The sequence below is a fragment of the Lepidochelys olivacea genome, assembly GCF_965140295.1.
Source record: "Lepidochelys olivacea isolate rLepOli2 genome assembly, chromosome: 3".
NCBI classification, from domain to species: Eukaryota; Metazoa; Chordata; order Testudines; family Cheloniidae; genus Lepidochelys; species Lepidochelys olivacea.
In genome coordinates this window covers 65,657,921-65,683,326 of record NC_140413.1, presented here as the reverse complement: position 1 = coordinate 65,683,326, position 25,406 = coordinate 65,657,921, and the positions used below count along the sequence as shown (strand labels likewise).

Sequence of the window (25,406 nt, the reverse complement as noted above, 5' to 3'; positions counted from 1 at the left end):
CTGGGGTAACCACACACTCTTGACAGAGCTCATGATGATGATTGATGATTATTACATATCACTAGTGCTATCACATTTCAGTGATAACTGTACAAACTTGTTACTACATTTTGTTACCCTTTAGATTGTGATACTTTTGAGGTCAAAGAAATCCAGTATTCTTTGTCTTGAAATAATCATTTAACAAACAGATGCAAATATTTCAGTGTTCATTTTAATGTGTTGGTGTCCTCCTTTATCCCTATTGCTATAGTAAAACAGCACCATTTGGCAGCTCCCCATGTGCATCATCTTAAAGTAGACAAAGTAAGCTGTGTAGAAGGGTACATTTAAGTTGACCACATTGGTGTCTGCTGTTCGCCTATATGGCATTCAGTGTCAATGACTACAGTATACTACTCTGTTACTGCAAGGTAGGACCAGGGTTAATGTGGAAGTAGTGACTTGGATGTGACCCCCTCCACCTGGGGTAGTATGTAGGTTAATGTGGAAGTAGTGACTTGGATGTGACCCCCTCCACCTGGGGTAGTATGTAGGTGAAAGGGCATCACCCACTATTCTACCAGACTATTCACCTGTGGAGTTTCTTGTGGCTTTTGTAGTATCCCTCCATCCTGTTTATTTAACAGAGTTTACTGTAAGAAATCATAAGCCATGACACTACATAGACACCCAGATCTATACCTCTCATCAGATACACATAATGCTGTTGTTCAACTATCTTAATAGCTATCTAGGATCAGCAAGTGGATGTACAGCAATTGTCAAACTCAAACAAGACAGAGTTGATGCTCAAAGAAAGATGGAAACATTTAGAGCAAGGAACCATCATGTGTGTCTATCCTCAAATAGTCAAGCTGGTACGTGGCCTGGGAATTGTTCTAGATTCACTGTTTCTGGACGCTCAGCCAGAGCTACCTGAAATGCTCTCATTCTTCTGTTGTTGCTCAGAAGGCAGTGCACCATACAGTCTGTTAATGGCCTGTCCACAGTTGCCCACACTTCCATGATACCTAGTTGGGATGGCAACTCAATGTGTGTGCAATACTTGGAAATGAGTGCACTGAATGTCCAAGTTCCAGCCGGTCCAGAACACTGCAGTTTGCTTCCTAAGCAGAACTGGCTGCTAAGAGCACATCATCTTCGTCTTCCATTCATTATACTGCTTCTTCTATGTAAAACTTCAGATAAATTTTGGTCCAATGCAAAGGGAGTGCAATCAATAAACACCTTTTTGTTGTGAGTTCTTGCTCCTTTAGAACGATAATCTACTGGAACAATGATATTGTCAACTTCAGGAGTCAAACTCCATGCAAGCAGGGGGATGGAGCTCTTTCCGCAACTGACCTGCAACCTCATTTTTTTTACTTCCTCAGGAACAGACTGTGACTGCAATACCCTTGTATAAGCTTATTGAATTAAGGTTCAGTATCTTTTGGAGTTCATTGTATTAAATGTAAAGATTCCAAATTATTGTGGGCCTGTATGATCAAAGGACTACATTGAACGTTGTAGCAGACAAGGATGATCTTTTGGGGACAATATGTGTGAAGTGGATTTCCTGAGAAACATCTAGGAGGAAACTTTTCCCCCTGACTTTCCCATCTCTGCTTATGCAGAAACACAACCCTTTGAAGCTTATGCACTGGGGAGAGGGCACTTGTCTGTCTGATTACCTGTTCTCAGGGTCCCAAGTTCAGAGACCTGAACTGTATAAAGCAGGGATTTACATATTCATTGGGGTGGTTGTTCTGAGCTAACAGCTGTTATGAATTCATAACTACAGAAAAATTCCTTGTTGGGGTTTGAAGGACTGAACACCTACCAGAGCCCTTGCTGGAGTTCGTAATAGCATGTGTGTAGACTGTATTATTGTTTTTAAATGTTTCCTCTGTGATCCTTTCAATTTAAGAATAAATGGGTTTGATAAGAAAGGGTGTTGTGGTAACTTCTGATTGTGGAAAATTTACGCTGTCTGTGCCCTATGACGAGAAAGCAGGAAAGGCAGCCTGCTTAGGCAGTCTGGCTTGCTGTGGGTATCAGTGTAAGCAGGCAAGAGTGCAGACTGGAAAAACCTCAGTCAGCTAGGGGAGAGAGGCAGGTCTCCTCCAATCAAGGGAGATGATGGCTGAGGAGCTAGGAGCTGACAGTAGATGCCCTTTCTGAACCCTGGGGGGTAGGCAGAGGACACAGGTGCTTGTGGAAGACTTGCAAGGAAGATTGCAGTTCTAACACAGCCTCCCACAACAATAACAAACTGTGCGCCCGTGCACACAGTGAAAAAGGAATACTTCTAGCTGCTGCCAAGGAAGGAGTGCAAGAGTTCACTTGATGAACCCTGTCTTGGAAGGCATTCAGATACTGTGGTATTGGGTGCCTAATCTGAATTAGATGACTCAGAGGTGGAAGAACTTTCTGTAGTTGAGGCAAGGGGTAACTAGAACAGAAGTCACCTGGGACTATAACCCCAAAACTAGCTGTTTCTTGCTGTAACCTCTATTCCCATACACAGTTGTAGCTGTATGCCATAACTGTTTTGTGGCTGCATCCTTCTTATTGGTTATATATAGTAGCTGCTACAGCTCCATGTTCTTCCTGCACCTTTCCTACAAAAATGGGTTACAAGGGATTGGTAGAAGAGTTGCAACCGAAGTGTTCCCTCAGTTATTCTGCCCTCCCACAAAAACCACACACACTATTCTGACTTGGTTTACCCTCCTCATGATGTTACGATTCCATTAACTAAGCTTTACTGAAACTTCAGAAATTACAAATATACATTAATTTCTGAGTGTTAGCATGGGGGATTTATATGAAAATGGAAATTCTGGCTCACACAGTGATATAAAGTGTTTGTTGTGCTACAGGTTGTCAAAGGAGAACTGTCTGAGTATTAAAGGGGTATAAAGTAGATTACACAAAGCACAGTATTTCTAACTTTTCATTTTTTACATATCTACAGAGTTAGCAGTAAGTCATCCTCTAACTTATAAAGGCTAAATACAGGACTCAGTCTTTAGTCACTTTTAGAGTGCTAATTATTTGTCTTTCGTGAATTATTTTGCTTAGCTTGTCAGAGGAGCAAGTTAGAATACCCACAAGACTTCAAATGAGTAAACTATGAAATGAGAAATGCAGGTGGCTTTCATCTAAACATTCATTACTTTAGATATGTTCAGTTACAAAGCTTCTCTAAGGTATCATCCAAAGTATAATCAAAGACTGCCATAGACCGAAATAATTGCGGGAACAGAAGGTGCTATTCATCTGATAAATTCTGTTACCTAAGACAGTACTGCAGGCTACAAATATGCAGCGTGTAATAGATGTCAGAACAGACTCTCTTGAATTTAACAAGATGACTGTTTGGACAAAAGTATAGTAACTTGGGCATGCTTTTGAGCCTTTCGCATAGTTCAATAACTGACACTTGCTAATGGTTTTCAGTTATGGTCACAAGATCAAGTAACAAAAGCATCTAAATCTACTGATTCAGAACATTTTTTTAATATATAGTATAAGCAATAGAGCGACTTCCACATTTAGTCTGGCTTGTGCTGTTGCTTAGCTAGTGAGCAGTGATTCTTATACAAACTGTTTTTTGTTTTGTTTTACTTTTATTTGATGGGGTTCAATGAAATTTTCAAAACTGAGAATTCTTCCTGTTTTTGAAGTGTCACTTTTTCATATGTAAGGCTATTTCTAGTCTCAGTAGATTTTGCCATGTGCCGTTTTTCAGTTTTAGCAAATGGGTAAGTGTCTTTATAAACAAGTACACTGGTCCAGTTTAACAAAATATGGAACTTTGTTTTATTGCAGGATATGATATGTCTACCTTCATAAGGCGTTACAGTAGATACTTGAATGAAAAAGCATTCTCCTACAGACAAATGGCATTTGATTTTGCAAGAGTGAAGAAAGGGTAAGCTGTTTGTTTACATATTTAAACTTAATTATGATGGGACTTGAGTGAAACCTGACTCTTCTGTCACTAAAATAAATAATTATCTAATGCTTTAATGAAAGGGCATGGTTTCAGTATTAGTTGAACAGCAAACGAAAGATGCAACTAAATCTAAATATTAAGAAATAATTTAGTTTGTCAAGTAGTGATAGTCCATACTCCCTCAGTGCAGTCTTAAACAATGTGTGAGCTGAGATGTGTGAAAACCCCTCCATGCCAACGGGTAGAGGGCACACCATACTGTAACCCTTATCAGGCCTGACACACTCACTGCCTCCAACACAGTTGTAACAATATGTATCCAATTATTACATCCTATGTAAACTGGTGATGTCTGCTCAGGAATATCATTATGTGTATGTGTGGTTTGGGTATAAAGTTATGTATGTGTGCTGGGTATATGATTGGAGGCACTGAATGGATCCAGTGGATCCTTACACAAAGGAATGTAGTATTATCTGTCTGCCTGGCTGGATTACAGACGCAGGTCAATGAAAGTACACTTATATGTAAAATAAATAAAACAATCCAAACTAACAAGCTGCAGCTTAGTGAACATACTGGGGGTTTGTTTTCTTGGTTTTTTAGACCAAAATAATGGCTGCTGGAAAATATAAGGGAAACAAAAAGACATTCTAGTTATCTGTCACTTAAGTGACAAAGGAAAGCGCACCCTCTGAGCCTGAGAAAGTTGGATCCCCCGGCCTGGCAGGCTAGAGATTCTGGTAACTTGGTTTGAGAACTGCTTAAGCAAAGATTGTAACTTGCTAAAATTAAGCTTTAGTCACTAGAAAGGATTTGATTTTGTAATCATACCTAGTAACAATTTTATCTTAGTATCACTTAAATTTCTATTCTTTATTGGTAAACTTATTCTTAGCTTTACTACAAATCATATCTGTGCTGTTCTAATGAAGTATCGAGTGAGTCCTCAGGTAACCTAACAGGCTTGTGTGTACATTGTCTTTTTGGAGGCAGTGAAATGAATTTCTGTGTGTCCAGTCTCTCTGTGGACACTACAGAGACATGTGTCTGGGAACTCAGGAATTGGGGGTTCACAGGTTGGTGGTTTTTAAACCTGCAAGGCAGGGTAAAGACACTGTCAGAGATGAGGTGAGGCAGACTGACTGACTGGCATGGTAGAAAGCTGACATACCCTTCTACCTCGGCACAAGAGAGCTTTATGTAGATTAGACTGTAACATAGGACACTGAGAACTGTAAGTCACTGAGCCAGATGTCACAATGATAAGTCAGGATGACCAAACTGAGTAGAAAATCCTGTATACAGGAGCTTTCAGTGCAGTGCATTGTTTTTTTGTTTAAAACTGCTATTACATGTTTTTTCTGCAGGCATATTGCATGTAGAAACTGGAGAGAGTGCTATTTCTCTGAGTCCTGAAGCTACCGTATTTGGAAGGCTGTATACTGTTCTTGTAGAGGGTTATAGTAAAAGAATTCAAGCGCCACAAGAACTGGAAGACTAAACAGAAGCTAAACTTCTGTACTTAATTTTTTTTTTAAAATGGAGGGGACGATGGGCCATATCGTCATAGTTCCATTGCAGATGATGGCTATGGGAGTCAGCAGTGCCCTGAAATAAATATTTTTAGGGTTTTAAAAATATTCTCAAAACTTAAAGCAAATGAGCAGTTGAATAGATTACTAAGAGAGATTGTTAGACCAGCTTGATGAGAATTTGGTGAGAATAATATAATAATTTAGTCTTTCAAAACATACGGGATCGGCTCAAATGAGCCAGCTGGCCTTTTCAGGCCCTACTAAATGTTTGAATTGCATTGTGATAGTTGGCATTTTACTGTGTAGACTGCTTTGTTTTGCATGTTTTTTCTTAATTGTACTTGAACAAAATATTTTTAACCAAGAAAAAGATGGTCTTAACCTTCAAAAACTTTTTTTTAAAAAAACCTGTTTTTAGTTTTAGTTTGTAGGCTATCTCTACTCAAACTATCCCCTCTTTTCTTTAATAATAATAATAATAAAAAAAAAAGATAAGGAGGGACCTTGCAGCTTATCTGGCTCTGGGCAAAGGACAGAAGTAAATTCTGGAGCTGAGGCTGTCCACTGAGTGCCCTCTCTCCCCACTCCATCTGTTAACATAGGATGTTCCTGCTAACAGTCTCTAGCTGATCTCAACTGCTGAGTTGGAAAACTTAACAGGATGGCAGAGGTACCCAGGACCCAAACTAGAGGGCTTACTAGATCCAAAAACAACATCTTGAACTTCTCTCAAACCAACTGGAACTAGCAAGTTTGGTAACAAACAGGCAAGTGTTCACTGATACTCCCCCAAAATACCCACAGTGAGGCACCTCTCCACTACCTGCTCATAGCATCAAGGAATCTCATTTGTGCTTGCTATGGATCAGTTACCTGAAACCAACAGCCTCTGGCAGCACAAGCACCATCTTCCAGACCTTTCTCTCTGTGTGTAGGTAACGATAGTACATACCAACCCCTGAGTCCTTGGAATGTTCCCTTCAGTGTCTTGCCTCTTATCCCCTAGACATGCTCAAAATTACTAGGTCTCATGTTCCCAAAGAAACAGTACACACCAGCTTGTAAGATTCAGCTCAGGACCGTCATTTTGCTTAATATCACAGTGCTTAATATATTTATAGTGAAAGCAGTAATAAACTTATTACAAGTAGTGTAGTAGTGAGTAAAACTATTTGAAACACATAACATGCTTTCTACAGACTAAACTTAACTAAGAAAGTTTTCTCTTGCCCAAAGTCGTATGCCAGATTTTCAACCATGGCTGTTTAAGACCCTGCTTTCATGAATGCAGACATGCTGTCAGTTTACTTCCTAGGTGCAGGATACCAGGGTATCTTTTTTGCCTTCTAGAAATACCCACAAAGTTCATTGTCTTTACTCACAGACAGAATAACCCTCCAGGGCTTGTTTTTTCCTGTGTGTGCTTTCCTGTTTTCACATCTCAATATTTGACAACATGTGTAAATATACAAAGTTTAATTTATATCCCAACAGAGAGATAGAAAGCTTTCTTACCTCCTGTCTGGAGAAACCGGTCTAAGACAGATTACCTTTTGGTGACCTGCTTTTATCTTCTAGGCTTAAGAACATAATTTTCTGATACACATACATAACTCCTTGCATGGTACATGTACGTACATTTCACAGTGATATTGATCACCAGTGTGACATCAGCTTTCATTTGAGACCTCACAATAACATTCTTGCTTGAACCAGAATGTGCATACCAGAATCCGGAATTCCTGTAACCCCACTACGCACCCTTCCCAGTCAGCATTAAGATCATCGTAAGTTACAGACGTCCCTTCAAGTTGGGCTAAATATTTCATCTTCACCATTTCCTGTGGCTTTCCATCAGCATGCAAACATTACCTGTTTTTTGTCCGTCAGTTTTACAGAATATTAAACTTGTAGGCAGTGGGTTTGCACAGATGTTGCTGATTTGCTAAATTAGCCTGTAGAATCATTACAGGGCTTATTACAGCTCAAGAATGTGTGAGAAGGAAACCTCCACGTGCATTTCAGAGCCCAGGTTGTTTGTAGCACTAGTAGTGAGAAAAACATTTATTGGTGAACTGAGCATATTGATACAGAAACTCGAGGCCATGAACATAACTGCACAATGCATTTCTTAGAATCCATTTTCAGTACATAAGGACTGCTAGGTGGTTGTAAATGTGTGTTCACGTGGAATAAACAGCAAGTTGGTCTCTGTAGTATGAGAATGAATACTCTTAGGTCTCTATTCTTTAGTGTGAAACAGGCTGGGATTCTTCTAACTTAAGATGTATTTATTTTTTTGGTCCCTTTAGGGCACCAGTAGTTCAGCTACATTCCAAGATAAACAGGTAGTGGCTCAGTGCCCTCTATAATCTTGTTTCAGTTCCTTTGCCGACTGCTTATAGCTAGTTGCCAATTAACATTCCTACCAACCTGGTTGGTTACAGCCTCGGCTGCACTCCTAGACATGAGCAGCTGATTAGGGGAACGTTTATGGATCCCTTCGTTGACTTGCCTTTTCCTCAGCTACCAGTGTTCGTAGCACCAGTATCTGCTTCAACTACTTCACTGTGTAAGTGAAGGCATCTTGGAGTTGCTAGCGCCTAAAACAAAAAACCCACCATGCTTTAAGCCACTGTTTTGAGTGTTTGACTTCGGGTAATTAGCGTAGTTTTCCTCTTGTGTTCGTTCAGTGCACGGAGGATCAGTAGCCTTAATGGTTTGCTGTTGGCGTTGATTTCTCAGCCACCTGATTCAGTGGTCTAATCTTACATTGAAATGTTGTGTACTCCTAAGTTATTGACTTCAGTGCCTTCTCAGCATGTGGCTATTGGGTTTTGGTCTCCTCTAGAGTTGACCGAAGAGACATTCAGAGGGGAAGATCAGGTAAGGGTGAATGGGGATACATCTGTTCTGCGGGTATTCCCTAATCTGCCCAGAAAATAGAGCATCCCTGGTTTCCTGAAGTCTCTGAATAACTTGTGAAAAAAAAAAAGAAAAGGAGTACTAGTGGCACCTTAGAGACTAACCAATTTATCTGAGCATAAGCTTTCGTGAGCTACAGCTCACTTCATCGGATGCATCAGATGAAGTGAGCTGTAGCTCACGAAAGCTTATGTTCAAATAAATTGGTTAGTCTCTAAGGTGCCACTAGTACTCCTTTTCTTTTTGCGAATACAGACTAACATGGCTGCTACTCTGAAACCTGAATAACTTCTGTAAGCCTGATTGTCATCCCAGAACTTCAAAAGCATTCACCTGAAACTGGATGCTTAGCCCAGCATCTGACGTGCTGCATATACCTCACTAATTTCTGTGAGATATCTGACTCCAAACATTCCAAGGCTGTAACATCTAACTTGCTGAGGTGCCTTCATTTCTATGAACGCTTATGCCTTGTTTCACCTTCTTCATATCTGTTCTGACTTGCTTAGTAATGGTTTGTAATTCCTGGTTCACATTATGAAGGTGATGGTATACCCTGATAGTGTTACAGCAGAAGTTATGACTGGATGATTGATATCCCCTTACTGGGAAATGAATACTTCAGGGAACATTTTCTTTATGGTTTTATTTATTTGCTCTGTTCCTTGGGCTGGGGATCTTGTGTCCTGGAGACACCATATAGGAATCTTACAGGCTTGTTTCAGTAGCTTCCCAAGAACCATTTGGGATGCTCCCTGGTGTAAGAGTTTCTCTTCGCCAGCAAGGAGGTGATCTTCCCCCGTCAGTCCTTTTTTATTTATGGTGTTTGAAATCCCTATGAAGTGACAAGAATATTAACATGGAAATCTTCTGGAAGTTAGTCATCTTAGTAACCGTAAATGAATTTCTCCTTACTCTTTCCACTCTCAGAATTCTCATTCACAATACATTGTCATTTAATGGCACCCTATTATGCTTGTGAATAAGTTAGTAATGCACAAGAGCTGCACACATTATTCTCTAGGCTACATTTAGTAGTCTTGAGGCCTATCTTAAGACTTTGAAACTTTTTTATGACTAATTTACTGGTTTAAGGTCTGATTTGCATTTCAGAGTTCACTTTCAAGGTATAACACATTATCTCTTACTATGTTATATCTAACTATAGAGACTCCAGACACCTTGCTTGATTGCAGCTAAAGGGGATGACTGGATAACGTGTATCAGATCATCAACTCACAGACCCAGAAGTCTGTGCTAATCTTCTTTTAAGGGTAATATACAGTTCCCTGATCCAGACCTCCAAAACCCTATGTCCATTAATAACAAAGACTTCCAGTCTTGATTCCAGTATTTACACAGTGGGCCTTACTGTCTCAAAAACTAGACCACTAATCTTCCTTAGGCTGAAGAAGTGGTCCATGGTTTGAAGAAGATATGCTATATTTATGGTCCGCCATCTTTGGAGGTGTGTTTGTGTTCAGTTTGACAGTCACCAGGAGCATAGGATGGGTTTCTCTAGGTATTAGAAATTCATAGAAACAAATAGAGAAATACAGGCAGTACTGGGTACTGGAATTGTTTTTTATCCACTATGGATGGAACAAGTTAGATAAACTCTCATCCACTCAAGTTTTTTTTTTTTGTAAAAAATATTTTCTTCTTGACAACTACATGTCCCTGCTTCTTTGTCAGAAGTTCCCTCTGATGTGAATACAGTCTTCCTGGTCATATATAAAAAGGTCAGTTTTGTGTTTGTCTTTGGTCCTCCATAACAGTAGAATCTGTAAGTTTATGGAGGCTTACTTCAAAGTTCTTAGTCTCCACAAGTAGAAATCTGCTCAACAAGTTAGCTTTAGAGAAGAGTTCTACTCCTGTAATTCAGCTTCTCTGAAGGTACTGTTTGTTTGTATTCCTGTTTTGTGCACCCATCTCCCCTCAGAGGTATTGAAGGTAACTTTTGTTTTTCAAGTTTCAGAGTAGCAGCTGTTAGTCTGTATTTGCAAAAAGACAAGGAGGACTTGTGGCACCTTGGAGACTAACCAATTTATTTGAGCATAAGCTTTCGTGAGCTACAGCTCACTTCATCGGATGCATCCACTGAATACATCCGATGAAGTGAGCTGTAGCTCACGAAAGCTTATGCTCAAATAAATTGGTTAGTCTCTAAGGTGCCACAAGTACTCCTTGTCTTTTTTTTTTTTTCAAGTGACTGTTTCCATGGGGACTCAAAACATAGAAAGCAAAGAGCTTCCTTTTTATCAAGAAAGTGAAACTGCATTTTCTCTACAGGATTGCTGAGGCTCTAGAAATTGGTCTCACTATCAGACTGAACTAGTGTTGTCTCAAAGGGACTATTTGAGAACTATTTGTAGTACCATAGTGCCAAGCAACAGGACCCTACTGTGGTAGGCACCATACAAACTAGGGGAATTCCAGTCTCTGTGCCAGAGTGTGGTGACCAAAAAGTAGGAATGATGGAATCGATTCAAAAGATATTTGAAGATGAGCAGAATTACAGGTAGCTAACTGCCCTTGTGGATGCTATAGTGGGAGAACATTTGAGTACAACATTGTACCTTTGTGTCTGACACGATACGCTGCACTGTATTTTTCCATGAATACTCTACCTGTCACTTTTTTTAGTAGTAATAGACTACAAATTAGATACTTAGCAAACAATGGAACCTATGAAAAAAGTGGACCTCTCCAACACTTACTAAGATTTAACTTCAATTTTACATTTTATATGATTCACTGAAATAAACAGGTTACCTAGATGGCAACAAAAATGTATTTGAGATGCTGTGTTGTGTTTGAAACTTTCCTAAACCACCACCCTATTGTACTTCAGACCCTCTAGTTAATGAGTGACTGATCTTTAATCAAACTTGTTTCTTAACTTATGTTCTTCTGTCTTGCAGAGCTGATGGTGTAATGAGAACAATGATTCCAGAAAAGCTGTTGAAGAGCATGCCAATATTACAGGAACAAATTGATGCACTACTTGAATTTGATGTATGTATTCAGAATTTTAAATTCAAAACAAAAGTATAAACATTACTTCATACATTTTTTTAAAGTTACCTAAATTTATTGCTTTACCCTAGTAGCAGCTGAGATTAATGAGACTTAACACTTTTTACTGTAATAGGGCACAGCATACTTTTCCTTTAATTTGTTGCATTTCAAGGGGTGGCTGAAGTACAGTGTTCCTTTTTAATGTTTTTTTGTTTTCAGAGTAAATGAATATAGGTTTTGTGGACAATGCAAAGTAGATAATAGTAAAGAGGGTATAATGAAAGTGGGCTGTGGACAGGGGAATGAAGGAGTAGACGGGATGAGGCAGGAGGAGAGATTGGGAGTAGAAGAGTTGATGCTCAAGTTTCTGTTTCGTTTTGTTTTTTTAAACTTGACCTTGGGAATTTCCTTTTACATATAAAGGAGAGGACATAAGGAAAGAATGGGAAGGAGAGTAATTGAGAGCAGCAGAAGAAAGATGAAAGAATAAGAGGGGAAAACACTGCTTCAAATCACAGTTAAGACCAGGGTGGAGCAAACATAAATCATAAGATTTTTGTCTGTTTATTTTTTTAAATCGGATGGAGGCTTTGTAAAACTAAACTGGAAACTTATGCTATTGTAATTTCAGATTTAAAACTTTCTAGTGAACTAAATTATAAATGCTAGCTTCATTTTTTATTTATGCCACTGCTGGAAGGGTTTTTACATGCCACTGCTGGAAGGGTTTCTTAAGCAGGTAAATAACTTCACTCACCAGAATAGCCCCATTGTCTTCAGTGTGACTGCTTGCGCACTTAGTTAGGCATGTGCATAAGTGTTTACAACATCAGTGGCTAAAATGTTTTTATTGAAAACTTTTCTTAGTGGCATGAAATCTTTGTCACTTAAAATAAATTTTTTTTATAAAAGTCCCCTGCCCCCCCCCGCTCTCCTGCTGGTAATAGATCACTCTCTTGTTACAGTGTGTATGGTAACACCCATTGTTTTACATTCTCTATGTATATAAATCTCCCCACTGTATTTTCCACTGAATGCATCCGATGACATGAGCTGTAGCTCACAAAAGCTTATGCTCAAATAAATTGGTTAGTCTCTAAGGTGCCACAAGTACTCCTTTTCTTTTTGCTAATACAGACTAACATGGCTGCTACTCTGAAACCTTAAAATAAAATGGTTTCCATGTTAACACTGAAAAATTTATTCACACTTTCAGTGCATTGACACAGTATTGTGAACTCCTATATGCAACATAGGCCAAAGTTTTCAAAAGTGGAAATCTAAAATTAAGCTTCTAAACCCCTTGGGCACCTAAATCGCGTAGGTGTCTATATCTACACTGGAGTTGGATGTGTAATTTCCAGCTCAGGTAGACATACCAGTGCTAGCTTTGATCAAGCTAGTGTGCTCAAAATAGCAGCATGTCCAGAGCTGCACTAATGGTGGGATGGACCAGCTGCCTGTGTGGTTTTAGTGCACTAGCTTAATCAAAGCTAGCTCAGGTACATCTGTCTGAACTGGAAATTACACCTCCAGCTTCAGTGTCGACATGCACTTTGAAACCAGTGGGACTTCTGCTTTTAACTGCAAATAGTGATGAACAGTTTTGACTTGTGGAAATGCATTATATAGGAAGGGCACTGGTTGCAAACATTGTATAGTATGGGCTATTTATTGAACTTTGTGCCCTTCTCACAAGAAGGACTGGTCTCTCTCTCCATAGTCTGGTCTCTGGACTGGGCTCTCTCTCCATAGATGACCACTTTAAGTAAGTATGAAACTCCCTAGAATAAACTTATGAAAAATCTGAAATTCTACTAAAATTAGGACATTAAAGAATAAGCAAAAAAATCTACTTTAGCACCTTAATATGATATAAAATAATGAAGTCAACTTTTAAAAAAGTAAACAACTCTTCATTTTAAAAAAAACATGTTTTTGGTTTTTTATCCACTCTGGTTGACACTGGTGGGGAGGGCAGGAAAGGGAAAAATGGAATAATAAAAGGAAGGAAGAAGAAGGAACTCTGGAGTTCTTTCTGACTGCATGTAGCAGTGGGTGGGGATATGTAGTGTTTCCCCATTAGGAGCGGCAGTGATAGAGGAAGCAGAGCAGAGGAGAAGATGGCGGTAGCTGTTGTTTCTCAACCTAAATGTACCAGGGTTCTTACTGTAGCAATAACTCAGGCTTGTATATTTTTTATTAATACATTAGCTCTCTTGGTCGGTTTAAAAGCTTCATGATTCTCAAGAATATTACAATATCAAATGTGTAGTTTGGTGCATATTGGTAACAGAATATGGAAAAATCTAGCATGATCCTTGAAAAAACTGGCACTTTCTGTCCGTGTGAAGCCAGAATGAATAATCAATTGGATTTTTCATTCATAATATGGGTCTTCCAGATCACCTTTGTAGGAATCTTCCGCAGGATTGTTAAGTGATAGCAAGCATGTGCCACTTGAGCACCAAATGATGGAACAGAACTGACCCCTTTCCCTTCACTTGGATAAAATTGACTTAGCAGAATATCCTCAGAATTCAAATACATCTAAATCTATATAATTGAATACTGTATTAACTTAATATTGAATCTATTTCCCTAAGTTAAATATCCTCACACCTTCTTGTCAACTGTCTAAATGGGCCATCTTGATTATCACTACAACAGTTTTTTTTTTCTCCTGCTGATGATAGCTCATCTTAACTAATTAGCCTAAGCCTCACAATTTGTATGGCAACTTCCAACTTATCTGTGTATACGTGTGTGTGTGTATATATATATATAATAAAAAATCTTCTTTCTATATGTTCCATTCTATGCATCCGATCAAGTGGGCTGTAGCCCATGAAAGCTTATGCTCTAATATATTTGTTAGTCTCTAAGGTGCCACAAGTACTCCTGTTCTCTTAACTTAATATGTATCTGCTGCTGAAAGCCAAAATGTTAAGCATTTTACAGATCAATTAAATGTACCTGAATGGAGTTCTATTTGTGTGTAGGTTCATCCAAATGAATTGACAAATGGCGTCATAAATGCTGCATTTATGCTTCTCTTTAAAGATCTTATCAAGCTTTTTGCATGTTACAATGATGGAGTTATTAACTTACTAGGTAAGTAGGCTGATGAAATTTTATTGTAAAGTAGTAGACTTAAGTAGAAATTAAGTTTCTCTGAGGCAACTTTAAATACTCTCGCCAAATAAAAGATGTGATGTGACTTTTTTGGTAGTCTGTTTTTTGGTTTGTTTTTATCTCAATCGGACATGCAGGTTTTCTACAGCAGTTACTCAACTAGACAAGCTATAAAAGAGTTGGATAGCAATGGAATTTGGAAATATGACTTCAAGAAGCAGAAAAAAATAGAATTCTTGCAAACACTTAATTGTTTTAGTATAAAAAAAAATTGACACTCTTGACACACTAGTATTTTTTCCAAGTGTAAAAATACCCTTTTTGTCTTGCTCATTTATTATTCAATTATAAACCCCTTGCCTTCTAAAATACCAAGAAAATAGAGCAAAAACTGGAATTTTAAATGAGGAGACTTGGGGTGGGGCTGGGATATGTTAACCTTCATCGCTGATTATTTTAGCCTTTACTTATTAGTACAGAACTTCATAAATTATGTACTCCTAACCATTACTATACAAAGTTATGATATAGACTTTAGCTGACTTGCATTAAGTATTTGGCAAGGTATCTGGGTATTGTAGTTACTTGAATCTCATAAATGCATACTGAGACTTTGTCTCTTATCAGTTAAAAATAAATCCTACTCTTAAAAAGTAGGATTGACGTTCAGAGACATTCTTATCAACAGGACAGCCACATGTGACAGGGTGCAGGCTCTACACTCAACCAGTGTGTTGCTTTCTCTTCTGGGTTAACAATCTCTAGGGCTGAATTTGTAATTCTGACCCCTTGCTGACCTTTTCCTTGGCTTTATAGCTTTAACTGCCCACAAGGATGGTGATACTTGGTTTCAATTATGTTATATCTTGTGATGGGGACAAGCTCACCAGGAAATTAGAGGGTTCACATACTGTGTCTGTTAGTAACTGTCCAGTTGGGATGAGTTTCAACTACTGAACTGGAGAGAGATTCTAGTTTCCTTTTATTACTTTCAAGTCATCAATTTTCTCAGAATAGGCAACTCAAAGCTGATAAATTGTAGATATTTTTTATAAAACAGAGCTGATATTTTATACGTCATGAACTAAAATGTCTTGATTTTTCCCCACTCCTTGTTTGTGATGGAGTTTTCTTTGAAATTCTAAACAAATTTAGAGAGCCTCTAACTTGGAAATGACGACTGTCTGTCTGAAAACTGTACCTACTGTTGCTTAGAACAGTAACTGTCACTGTCAGAGGGTGGCTGGCCCCTTTAAAGGGAGATAGGTCTTGGTCCACCTGTGACAAAACTGATATGCTTCCCCAGGTGGGGGGAGGATGGATTAAGTCATGTGACGAAACCAGGTTGAGGTGGTGTAGAAAAAGGGGGCCTGTAGACTGCAGAGTGTTGCTGCAGGAAAGGAGTCTGCTGCCATGGTCCCTGAGGAAGAGAGATTCTAGGCTGGAAGCCCAGGGGGTTGTGGCTGGGTATGAAGCCCTGGCTGGAAGTTGTGTTTTATTGCTAGGGAGAAGACAAAGAAGGCAGGTCAGGCCTTGTATCTTCTTCAGCTGCTCTGAGAGCAGGAGGAGACTGTACTTCAGGGAGGAAGGGCTATCCAGTTTAAGGCTGATGTGGGAGATTTTCTGTGTTAATTTTGAACATTGTGCTAATGAAATCAGACCCCAAAAAGAGTGGCTGATGTGTGGGTTCATGAAAGCCTTTTGTGTTTGGAGTTCATTATGGAACCTGAAAGAGGGGAAACTGAGGCAGGGTGTCTGAGCCATGCCAGTCACAAGAGGACGGTCAGGAGACAGTGCACGTACAGTAACTACAGCCGTTAGCTAGCCATGGAACATTCTCATCAATTTTGTGTAGTGGGTTTTTTGTTCATGGGGAAACTGCCCTTCCTGTCACATGCAATAATATGGCCTAATAAACTGCATTGGGGTAGAGGGGGTTTGTGTGCATGATATTCTCCAGGCCCTGCAAGAGGGTGCTTACCAGTAGAATAGTTTCTTCTGTTTGGCTGGGATCAAACTGCCTCCTTAGCGGGACTCCTGTGTGGAGCGGGAACAAACTTTACTTCCCCCAAACCTCTCCGTGGGAGTGGTGTGTGTGTTCAGGCATGTGCTCCTTTGCTGGTTCTAGGGAAGAACTGAGAAGCTGGACCTTACTGTTGCTGCTTCTGACGGTTGCAAAAGTGAAGAAATTGACAACTGTTTGTGGAAGGACTAATTTGGACTGAAAGCCTGGGTGTTTGGGTGTCAGGTCTTTTTTTTTTTTTTTTTTTTTTTTTTTGGAGGGGGGCGGTACTTAAGGAATTGCAAGATTTTTATGATTGGATAAAATGTGCCTGTTTGTGGAATAGATTGTGCTTATGAAGTGTTTGTTCTTGTATTCTATTTCATAAACCTTCATGGGTTTTTTATGATGCCTCTTCGAGTGCTCAGGGTTGAAAAACCCACATCGACCCTGTTTTATGGTAATGGTTGTGAATTTGAAAAATGGGAAAATGAGAACTGTTTCAGAGTTCTGTGAACCTTATTTGGTATTAGGGAAGAAGGAAAAAAAAAGTTCCTTGAACTTAAACTACTTTCAGCTTATTTTCAAATTAGTGATAGGTACGCAAACATAAATGTACTCACTGTCTTTGTTTAAATATTTCTAAAACTGGTTTTCTGACAGCTTTAAAAACTTGGATCACAAAGATTTTCATAATGGAAATTATGAAAAATTTAAGATTTTTTTTTTAGCTGCTGGTCACGTAAGATCCTTGATAACTTTTACTAATGACTAGAAGAACTTCTGAATTAGTTTCACAAATATGTAGAGGTAAATGAAATTAACCACGTGCACCAGTTAAATTTACTTCAGTTGTGTCATGTAGTTGTAGCTTAAGATAATGTTGCATTTTAGCTAATGGAGGAGGAGGGAAAGAGCCCTTAATAGGACCAATCAATACACCACTTAACAATTAAATTATTGAAGTATCATTTTTCTGTAAATAAGATTGCAGATGAGTGCAGATCTACCATAAATGTAGTTCTAGTGACTGACATACTGCTAAAAAGAAAATGGTTGTTCACTTTTATATTTTTCTTCCAGAGAAATTTTTTGAAATGAAAAAGGGACAGTGTAAAGATGCTCTTGAAATTTACAAACGGTTTCTGACTAGAATGACCAGAGTATCTGAATTTCTTAAAGTTGCAGAGGTAAGTAACCTCCAGTATTATCATGAAAAATCTTAAGTGACAAACTGCTGAAGGATAAGCTATAATTTCTCCGTATCAGACTAAAAAGCACATACATAAAAATATTACTTCTATTTTCAGACGTTTGATACACTGCGTACTATTCATAGCTCAAGCAGTGCCGATTAAATCCAGGTTCTAAAGTTCTTGGTCAGTAGTGGGTTAAAGCACAAGATACGAAAACTAACCATAGCTTGTAGCATTCCATTCATGATTAGAACCACCACCTGTGCCAATGGACATTCCCTGACTTAAATGTAACCTTGAAGAGGGTGGCAGTTTTGGGGACCACAAGTGATCTTCATGAAGATCTGGTTGTCAGCGTGACACCTGAAGGTAGATTTGACACTCTTGTACAACATTCCTAGCTCAAGTAGAATATGCAGCAAGTGTGCCAATTCATAATATCCTCCTGCTCCATGGAGACTGCTTAGATTTATAATCTTCCTTTCTTCGTGATGGATAAGAAGCAGATTACATTCTAAAATCAAGCAAGTGACTTTGGAGTTGAAAACTCTAAATTGGAGCGAAAGTCTCAAGGCAATGAGCTGAGACTTAAAAAATTGGGACAGAAAAATAGAAAGTCTGGGCCACAGCGCAAATGGACTAAGGGTGCTAGCAGAGATTGGTATTTTAGTTTTCCAAAGAGCTGAAAGGGGCATAAACAAAAGGGACCCAGGTTGAAGGGTGAAGAGGTGCTGTTCCTGCAGGGGTTCTTTCACTGATTGAGAGAGGATTAACTGGAAGTTCAAAAAGAGTTCTGAGTTCTGGATAATGCTTTCTTGAGCTCACTGCTGCTGCCTTTTCAGACCAAATGCATTAGAGCTGGAAAGTTCTGCTTGTATGTGCTAGGGAGTGCAAGACCTGAGTGAGAATTGAGGTGTGTTTAGCGGGTCGGTGGGGGGGGAGTTGTTTCTAAAGAAACTTTTTTTGCTCCCTACAAGGGAGCATTGCAGCATTTTCAAGGTGTTTGGAAGGGTGAGGGAGTAGCTTGTGGGGAGAAAAATCTGTATATAAGTTACAAACTTCATAACTTAATGATTTTTAGATGTAAAGCATAAGAAGTTAGTTGAAGAGAAAATATGCCACAGTTTAGTCAATTTGAGTACTTTCTGCAGTTGTAGCATATGAGCACTGCTGGTTTCTCATTTTTTTTTTTTTTTTTTTAAATCCACAGCAAGTTGGAATTGACAAAGGAGACATTCCTGATCTCACACAAGTAAGTTTCTAAGTTTTGTATAAACTGATGCAATACGGAAAGACACAGTAAGCTAAAACTGTATGAGGAAAAGTCAGATAATTGGCATGTACACTTATATGTACATTTCTTGAAACCCTTCTCAAATGCAAAAGGGAGGAATTTGCAAATTTTCAACCATTTTTGGCAGATTGATCTCTGCTGGTCATTTAATCCCTAAAGACCAGTTTCATTTTCTGGGACTATTGTCTTACAGTTTGTAACTAAATAATGAAAAGACTGCCTATCTGTTCTCCCTTGTAGACATGCAGATTTATCCCACAAGGAGTGTGAGTACTGCATTTAAAAAATGGACAAAGGTGTCATCGCACCGAATTCGTGCTTTGACCTAGTTCATAATTTCACCTCTGGCAGAGTGTCTTGGTCCATAGATATAAAGAAGTTGCCATAATATGACCAAATAAGAGTATCTTAAACTTTAAAACGTGGTAAGGAGCTAAAACTAGAGGCATTCCATGATACTCAAACATGGATCCAACTCCTTACTTACGGCAACTACAAGTATTAATGTGGCATTCCTGTTTTTAACAAGAACCATAACCATCTTGGTTAATTTAATGTTTGCCTTAATGCACAGTAGTATGAACATTTTCATTAGTGAATGCAGAACAGTGTATTCAAATCAAATTATAACCTCTTGCATATCTCAATGCCTGCAAAATGGCACAGAAACTAAAAGCTCTTAATCAAACTGGAGAGCAATTGTATAAAAACCTAATGAATTTTAATAGAATATGTTCACTGCTTATAAATATATATTAAAAGCATCTAAATACTTGGTTCCCTACTATATTCCATAAATTGTTTCTTCTGATTGGAAAATATCCCTAGTGTCTTAAAGCTCAGAATTGAAATAAAGCTAAATAAAAGTTTGCATTTAACGTTTTGGCTTGAGTTGAGGAAAAATAACTGAAGCCTAAGGAATTCTTGAGGTTTTTATATAATCTAAAATACTGCATTTACAACAAATTTACTTTTCAAATAATTCAATTTCTATTTTAGCCTGTTAGAAGCAAAAATTGTATTACATTAAATGTTTCAAGTTTTCTTTTTTTTACAAAGTAATACCTTTATGTGGTGTCACAGCTTCCAGGGTAGCTGCTGCACTACTGGCCCTTCTTGGGGTCTGCGTGCACTCCCATAGATGTCAGGCCTCAGATCTTTCTCTTCTAGGGTAGAATTCTGTAATTTTCCCACTTTTTTAGATCAGGACTTGTTACAACCCCTTGAATACCAACTATGATTACTTCAGCAGGCCCAACTGGGATCTGAATCCTGCTGTTGAGTTCTCTCCCAGAGCTGTGACTAGTAGTTAGTTCACAGGGACCACACAGTTTTCTCAAGCAGTATTGTTCAATATTACCAGTAGGAATAAAGCCGTTTGGGACATGGGGTACAAATAAGAGGCCTGACCACATGAATCTTACACTGCTTTTAGCTTAGCTGCTCCTGGCCTAGATTCTTAGGCCTAGGGTGACCAGATGTCCTGTTTTTATAGGGACAGTCCCATTTTTCGAACTTTTTCTTATATAGACACCTATTTTCCTGCCCCCCGCCCCCTCTAGTCCTGGTTTTTTCACAGTTGTTATCTGGTCACCTTACTTAGGCCCTGTTTAGAGAGAGGCTGCTTGCATACAGCTCTTACCTCTCCTCTAGTTTGTATCAGCCTCCTAGCATGCTGACCACTTCTCCCTCTTCCTTTCCGCCAGGACCACCTTCTAAAGTCTCTTATTTTGGGGGTCTCAGCCTTTTTGATCTCTGGTATGTCTGATGGCACCATTATTTTTTGTTAGCTGCTTTAAAGGTGTTTACCAGAAGCTCTTATCTTTCTTTCCTCCTCAGTTCTTTAACCCATTTATACTCCCCTTTGATTTAACTCTATGCACTATCATGCAGCTATACAAAATTGAACAGAGAAACAGTCTTGCATGATATTGATAAGATATTAGACACTTCCACACTTTGTCAAAGTGGATTATTAAATCTTTAGACTAAGGTTTTAACTTGGGCTATGGCTGTTACTAAGATCACAGGAAGCACCCAGAAATTGTTACACTGAAATTAATTCTTGGAGTACTTCTACATATTTGCCCTTACTGTGCTGCTAAGCTTCTGCAGCCTTCAGGAAACCAGTGCCCATTGGATTGAATGAGTAGCTTCTGTCACAGAACATTCCGAACCAGTACTAAAAGGGCAGCGTGTCATGTTTATATCTCAGACCCTGACTCACTAAGCACAGATGGTGCCAGTATTTCTTAATGTGAGCCCTTAAGTCAGGGTACCTGAACGATCTTGGATCAGTATCTGGCTCCAAAGATGCCCAAGTCAAATAAACAGTCACCGAAAAATCAGGTACTAGCTCCTATCTAGTCTGTGTGGCATGGCAGGAGCAAACAATTCTGAGGCACTGAAGAAACTTGCATCTAGGCAAAGTCAGGTCTGGGCAGGAAACCTCAGGTTGGTACCAAAGGCGTCACCAGAGAGACTTGCATTTTGACAACAAATGTTCCAAAAGCAGTGTCTAAATTCCACTAGATGCAGATAATCAGTCCCCTAGCACAGTGGTTCTCAACCAGGGGTACATGTTTGAAATAAAATCTTTTTATTTATTTATCTGTTTGTTTCCAGTTTTACTGCAATTTTGGTTTGGAGGTTAGCCTTTTAAAAAATGTTTTTGTTTCATGTCAAATTAAATCCTTCATTTGACCTCAAGTGAAATTTTTGACTTTTTTTTGTTTGCCAAATACAAATCATGTGGGGGTCTATCTGAAATTTTTTAAATTTTTTGTTCAGCTGCTGAACAAAAGAAGCAGTTATTTCCGCAGCTCTAATTGAAATACCACTTATATTTTTATGTAAGGTGACATTACCTATGTATTTTTAAGGCTCTGTCCACTAGGTCTATAATTGTTTTAGTGGCATTCCTTAGTGGTGAAAATAATTTTCTCCCAAAATGTCCTATGTAGAAGATTTACATGTACACAGTGCTACTCTCTCAACTTGGCATCTAGGTTTGATGCTTTGCAGCCTCAAAGAAGGGAAATATAGTGGGTTTTAACTTTTCATAAATACTTCTGTTTGTTATTTCCCAACCATGTCTCTCTTGTTGGATTTTTGCTTCATATACATTTTAGTCTTTCTGGTTCAGCTTCAGGGAGTTGAAAGTTGATGTGGGAGTCTTAGTTGCTAGAAAATGTGAGGGATTTTTAATTTTAGTAGCCAGACAAAATAGATCAGTTATGCCTGTAGTGGAGAGAACAGGCTCGTGGCAGCCACCACCAAACTGAATAGAAGATTAGGCTGACTTGCTAACTTTAGAGCCATCTTCTGTGCCTAGTCATCTGTGCCAGAGATAATCCCCATAATGTGTCATAAAAACTTTTTAATAGCAAATGTTGCCAGCTGCATGCCATTAAGCTTCATATTTAACTAGTATGAGTTATTTCAAATGTTAAGGTATGTAAATAGATACAGAACTTTTCAAATCATTAAGACGGCTTGGAGTGTTGCACAACTTGGCCATGTTTGAATGTTAGCCCCTTCCCCTCTCACCTCTGTTACTTTTTCATGAAAAAATTAAGTTGTGAAACTAAATGTACTGTTTCCAATATCTTGTGTTGAGGTTCTTCAGTGTAAGTCTGTCAAGAAATCCTAATGTCAAATACATGTACACTGGAATACTAAAATTGCATAGTGAATAGTTTTAATAAAGACTTGGCTGCAAGAGGATTCTACTATGCAGTGCTACTGTACGTCAAATTTCTTGCCTAATAAAATGTATTAATTTCACATTGGTACCGGTGGTAGTTGTATCTTACAAAGTTGACTTTAGTTTGGCACTTGAAATAGTCTTCAGTAACTGCGTATGTGCATACTGGAAATAATAGCACTGACTTCAAGCAGGACAGATTTTTTTTTTTTAAATCTTCGATGCACGTATTTATACTGAGATATTAAAGAAGTTATTTATGACAAATCTTAGGTATTGCTGACAAGAGTTCTGGTTGATCTGAAAATCACTGATAATGAAAATTCCCCTTTTAAAGAATGTATCATTGATAAACTGGTAACCCTGATAAAATATTGCTGTTATTTACTGTTGTAGCTCTCAAAGGCTTCCTGTTCACTCACTGGGCTTATGGAAATCTACTTCTCTAGGCACTATTTTTATTCTGCAGTAGCTAAGGACACTGAAACTTGTTCTTGCTTTTTTTCCTTTTTATCCACAATGGTAACAGCAGCAGCATGCCTGGGTATTTTACTTGGCTATAAACTCTGGTTATTTAAAGTCTCAAAACACCTGAGGATCTTGCATTTTAAGAAAAATGAGTGAAGTATTAGATAAACTTCATTAGATTGAGATTTATTTCATTCTATAAAATATCTGAAATTGGAATTTTTGAATTGATTTTCTTCTGGTCCCTGAATCTTGGTTACCTGTCCTATATATTCATAAGTGGGTTTTTTTTTTTGGGGGGGGGGTGTTTTTAAAGCAGACTATGTAGGTATTTCATGCTATTAACTGGAAAGTGTTCAGATTCTAAGCATAGCTTTTTATAATTAATCTGGACCACTTTTAAATTTACACTTTTTTCCTTTAGTGGAAAATACTAGCTGATAAATACAACTCTAACAATTGGCCTCAAATGGGAAAAATTGTCAGTGTTTTAGCTAAAAGCTAATTTAGACTGAATGTGTACAACACACCCAACTGATATGAACATAAATACCTGTGGATTTTTTTTTTTGTAACTTTCACTTAACCTGTGGATGCCTGTGCTGTTGTCAATGTCAAACACATGATCTGGCTGCAAGCATGGTGAGCACATCAAGTACATAGGATTCAATACCAGTGTAGTAAAGAAAAAGATGGCTATAACTCTGCAAAGAATAAATGTTTCAAAATTGGCTTTTTTTAAATAATTGCTTTTTTGTCTTGATATTTCCAGCATGAAAATACATTTTTTTTTCCTTTACACAATGGAGTGGACTTAGGGTTATAGCATGAGCATGCAAACTGGTTATATATAGCTAGCAGAAGATTTAAATTGCCCTGATAACCTTAAGGTTCCCATCATTTAGTGTGGTTAAAGAAAAAAATGTGCACCTTTTTTTACATTCACTTTCTAGGCTCCCAGCAGTCTTATGGAGACCCTTGAACAACATCTAAACACGTTGGAAGGGAAAAAACCAGGGAACAGGTAAAATGATGCAATTACATGTGTAGAACTAGATTAAAAATTCATCAAGCGCAAAATGGAAGCCGCTCCAGGCCAGAGAGGCCACCCAGAATCCAGAGCTTCCCCTTTGCTTCTTATTGAAAGAAGAGATGGCTCTTGGTTCCACCTCGCTTCTCTCCTAGAGCAACACTTGGATACTAGCCATCTTTAATTCTTCAGGCTGTGTTGATTGCTGCAAAGAACTTAAATGTGGCAGCTCTGAAAGACTGCTGAAGAGAGAAAGTGGTCTGTGTATCACTGTTATCTCTGCTGGAACTTCCATGGAAGTAGGAGAAGCCTGGTGATGTGCGACTCCATTTGCCCACTGGGAGTACAGTAGCATGACACTGTGCTCATCCCAGTATTTGCTGTTCCTCTAATTTGTACTGGGTCTACTTCCCCATATTTGACTTTAAACGCTGCTTGAGATTTCATTTTTTTTCGCATCATTATGACCATACAAGCAATGCCTTTTTCAGCTATTTTAAGATTTCCCTGTGTTTGTCTGAAACAAGTATAACCTATGCAAATGTAATTCTGCTTTGTTTTGACACCAACTAATTAGACATAAATATTGAAGCCCTCACTTACGTCATTCATGATTCACTTTTCAGAACAGACTAATCATGTTGTTTAACTAGCATCATTGACTTCTCAGATGTTTTCTATTTACAAGAGCTGCCGAATGGAGTTCTTAATTTCACCAAAAAAAAAAAAAAGTATATACACTGCAACATAATGGAATCCAGTTATCTTGTATTGCTTTTGAACAGTGATCATTTTGAGGAAGAATAAGTTGGTTCTTCTCCATTACTTTATTTGCTTTCTTTGTTCATATTTGTAAAAGTTCTGTTTGCTGGGCAGATTTTTCTAATTGTCTTGCAGCTTCTTATCTAGATATTTATCTTAACTGTTCTCTTTTTTTGAGAAAAAAGTTAAAGTGCACTTAACCTATGCATTCTTTCTCTTTCTGTATGTCTGTTCGCTGTGCAATTTAGTGAAGGGTAAGTTTGTATATATTCTTGTTTGCATGCATATTTAAATGCTCATATTATTGAGGAGATTGACTGATCAAATCTTGTCAGTTTCTATGATTAAGTTGTTTTTTCATGAGCTTTGTATATATTTGTGTT

At 38.3% G+C, this 25,406-nt stretch overlaps 1 protein-coding gene across 1 annotated transcript in view; it reads left to right on the top strand.

Moving 5' to 3' along the window:
• The window catches only part of SNAP91 (synaptosome associated protein 91), a 141,363-nt gene that overhangs the window by 55,018 nt on the left and 60,939 nt on the right, over positions 1-25,406 (top strand). Inside the window, exons 5-10 of the mRNA XM_084622620.1 lie at positions 3,820-3,922; positions 11,334-11,427; positions 14,433-14,544; positions 17,651-17,757; positions 18,974-19,015; positions 24,185-24,255. Coding sequence (XP_084478746.1) covers positions 3,820-3,922; positions 11,334-11,427; positions 14,433-14,544; positions 17,651-17,757; positions 18,974-19,015; positions 24,185-24,255 — 529 coding nt within the window. The remainder of the gene's footprint in view (positions 1-3,819; positions 3,923-11,333; positions 11,428-14,432; positions 14,545-17,650; positions 17,758-18,973; positions 19,016-24,184; positions 24,256-25,406) is intronic.